The 3459-nt window shown below is 36.1% G+C and overlaps 1 protein-coding gene across 1 annotated transcript; it reads left to right on the top strand.

The window, feature by feature from the left end:
* The first annotated feature begins 1220 nt into the window (after positions 1–1220).
* On the top strand, positions 1221–2511 carry LOC123665884 (putative nuclease HARBI1). The gene is made up of 4 exons (XM_045600114.1): positions 1221–1261; positions 1352–1484; positions 1627–1768; positions 2061–2511. Exons 1-4 carry the CDS (start codon positions 1221–1223, stop codon positions 2447–2449), a joined length of 705 nt encoding a protein of 234 aa, XP_045456070.1. The 3' UTR covers positions 2450–2511.
* The last annotated feature ends 948 nt before the right edge of the window (positions 2512–3459 follow it).

Below are 3459 nucleotides of genomic sequence, written 5' to 3'. Positions count from 1 at the left end.
ACTTGCTCAACAAGCTTTTCTATTAGCGCCATCGAATTTTCCGTCGGTGCCGGAGTTAAAGTCGATGCTGCTGCTACTTGTGGTTCTAGAGATTCCTCGTGAATCTTATCCACTATTTGCGCCACTTTGTCTAAGGGGAGATCGACTTAAGCTGCAATAATCGCCTGAACATGACTAGGCAAACGGTTCGTCCTCAGTAAACGTATAAATTCGTCCGGTACATCAGCTCCAGCTAGGTTCCGTAGATGGCGAAGAAACTGGGATGGTTTCCGATCTCCTAACTCTTCATGAGTAAGCAAATGAAGATACAGCAGAGCCCTTAGACAAGTGGCATTAACGCTAAACGAATAGAATAGAATAAAATTCTCAATGTATGGGAATGACATTAGCTTTCGACATGCGATCCGAGCGAACGAATAGAATTTAAAAATGTCCATTTAGTCTATTCATTAATACGAAACGATAGAGAAGTACAAATTCTCCCTAGAAATCCTAGCCAAGTGGCACTTTTGACAAACTAATTCGCCTGCTAGCGTTCGATACTTAGCGAACGCTAAGACCTTGTAGATAACGCTATAAAATGGCGGATCTTTGATCAGCTGGCCGTGGACGTATTGTGACTGTTTGTGTATTTCGTTATCTAGTTTCATTTAACGCTAAAATGCATAAGCTTAGACTATCGTGGGCTGCGCATAATGAAGAAGTGTGGTTAAGACGAAGGCGAAGAAACATTAATCGCCAGTGTTTAGAAAATATTGGGGAAATTCCCGATCTTCTGTTTGTCGAAAGATTTAGACTGGACAAAATATCATTTAAAAAGCTTTGTCGGGATTTAAGGGTTCATTCATCATTGCGAGGAACAAAAGAAATTCCCTTGGAAATAAAGGTTAATAAATAAAATAGAAATCATTACTTTTTACAATGCTATGACAATTAAGATAGGTACATATTTACATGTTTGTTGCTTTTTCTAGGTCCTTTGTACTCTGAGCTTCTTAGCTACAGGGTCGTATTAAAGGATCGTGGGTGTCACTCAACATTTACCCCAAAGAACAGCGAGTCGGTGTATCCGACAAGTTCTAGAGGCACTCAACAGTAATTATATGTTGAGATACATTGACTTTCCCCAAACAATACAAAAAAGGTCGAGCATAAGACAAGAGTGAGTATCTAATACTTATTTAACATCCTTTTTTATTTATAATCATTACTATATTTAAATGGGTACATTTTTCCTAATAAACAATATATTTTTTATCAGGCAGGTATCATTTCAATACTGAATAAACTTCAGACTGCAGTGACTGAATAAATTCGAAATTTATTAACTTAACACTGAAAATTTTTTTAGGTTCCAGAAAAGATTTAATTTACCTGGTGTTATAGGCTGTATAGACTGCACCCATGTAGCAATTGTCAAACCGGACCATGATGAACATTTGTTTTTTAACAGGAAAGGGTACCACTCTTTGAATGTACAAATGGTAAATTTTATATTATTATGTGAATCAGTAGATATACTTCATTACTAAACTAAAATTCAATGAAGCTGTTATATTTGATAAGAATTAGGGATAGAATAATTATCTTTTAATATTCTTTATTATAAGTTATGTGGTTTTTCAGATTTGTGACCATAATTTAAAAATTTTAAATGTAAATTCAAAATATGGTGGAGCCACGCATGATTCTTTTATATGGGCATCTAGTCAAGTTGAACCATACATGCGTGAACTTCATCGACATGGTGAACAAACATGGTTACTAGGTAAGTGTACAAAAGCATACATTTTTTATGTATAATATAATATTTTAGTCTACCAACTTGGCTTTGCACTGGGTAAAATAAAATGTAGGTACTATATAATTATATATTATACACAAAAATTTTCTGATAGTGAAAACCCATCAACGTCTATTGTGTGGTTTAGGAGTTATTGGATATACATATAGACAAATGTGAACAGCAACTTTGTTTAATACTATGATAAAAGGATACTATTCATTGTAACTTAACAAAATTCACCACTAAATAATTTAAATTATTTAATTTGTTTTAGGTGATTCTGGATATCGTCAGAGACCATGGTTAATGACACCAATTTTAAATGCTGCACCAGGTTCTCGGGAAGAAATGTATACCACCCGTCACATACAAGCAAAAAATTGCATTGAACGATGTTTTGGGCTACTTAAAGCACGTTGGAGATGCTTGCTGAAACATAGAACTCTTCATTACCATCCTCATGTTGCCAGCAAAATTGTACTAGCATGTTGTGTATTGCATAACATTGCATTGCAAGCTCATCTACCACCACCAGTTGACGTAGTAGCTGAACCACATGATGGTGGTGATGATGAAGCTCCTGTTGGTTTATCTGCTGCCAGCAGTCAAGACGAGCTCATGAATGGAAGAGCAATACTTAATTGCTTAATAAATAGATTGTAAGATATACATGTACTTTGTTTTTTAATTTAATTTATTATATAATATATAACTAATAAGCTCTTTTTACTTTCTTTCTTTTTAATTGTTTATTGTCAGTCTAATAGTCAACTTATACCTATATAAATCTTAGGTGGGAGGGATGCGCTGTGCCGCACTTCTGGCTGCATGGGTACTAATAATAAGAATTTTAATGAAACTAAATTATATATAAAAATTTTAAAAATAATTTCCATAGGGAAAAAATAAATCAAAGTAGCATTTAAAATATTATATTATAAAAACATACAAAAACAAACATACATACATACAACAACAACAACATAATAACTTATAAACTAAGAACTACTTGGTCGCTGCTGCGTTATTACATCAATGAACTGTTGACCAAGTAGGCTCAATTGATTTAATAAATTGTTCTGAGCTCTTGTGACCTCAATCCTCTCAGCTTCCACTCGTAGCCTCTCCATCTCTCTTTCATGAAGGCGCTTGTCACGTGCCTCTTCATGCTCGAGGCGCTTTTCCTCAATTCTTGCAAATAAATCTGCAGCATGTTCAAATGGAGTTAAGGATCTATTTCTTCGTGCTCTTAATAATGCCCGACGCGGAGTAGTCGAAGGTGAGCGTGGAGAGCCTGACGCCTGACGTCGACTATTTTGCACTGGAGAAGTGCGTGGAAGTGATGGTGGTGGTGCTTGTGGAGGTAGCGAGGGCGACGGTGCTGATGGTAAATGTAGAGGTAGAGACGGCGACGGTGCTGGTAATGATTGTGAAAGTAGAGACGGCGACGGTGCTGGTGTATCCTCTTCCGGTTGGGTTAACAAGGCTAAGGCCGGCGAAGAATGTCTAGGTATTGCTGAAAAGCAATAGATTATATTTATTTCCAAGTCGTAAAAAGATATTCAGTAATAATAGTTTGAACTCTGGGGATGGACATATGCAACATATTTTTTACCAGTGTGCTCGTAACAATGCATGGATAGAGCCGCAGTGGACAACAAAGACCTTATTAC

The sequence above is a fragment of the Melitaea cinxia genome, chromosome 25 (genome assembly GCF_905220565.1).
Source record: "Melitaea cinxia chromosome 25, ilMelCinx1.1, whole genome shotgun sequence".
Taxonomy (NCBI): domain Eukaryota; kingdom Metazoa; phylum Arthropoda; class Insecta; order Lepidoptera; family Nymphalidae; genus Melitaea; species Melitaea cinxia.
Note: the sequence above shows the minus strand (reverse complement) of the source record. Positions and strands in the feature narration are given on the sequence as shown.

Excerpts from the sequence above, each read along its gene's own strand:
- LOC123665884 (XM_045600114.1), top strand. The coding sequence starts at position 1,221 with ATGGGTACATTTTTCCTAATAAACAATATATTTTTTATCAG. Across the intron at positions 1,485-1,626 it reads ACTCTTTGAATGTACAAATG|ATTTGTGACCATAATTTAAA; the intron begins GTAAATTTTATA and ends GTGGTTTTTCAG. Across the intron at positions 1,769-2,060 it reads TGAACAAACATGGTTACTAG|GTGATTCTGGATATCGTCAG; the intron begins GTAAGTGTACAA and ends AATTTGTTTTAG.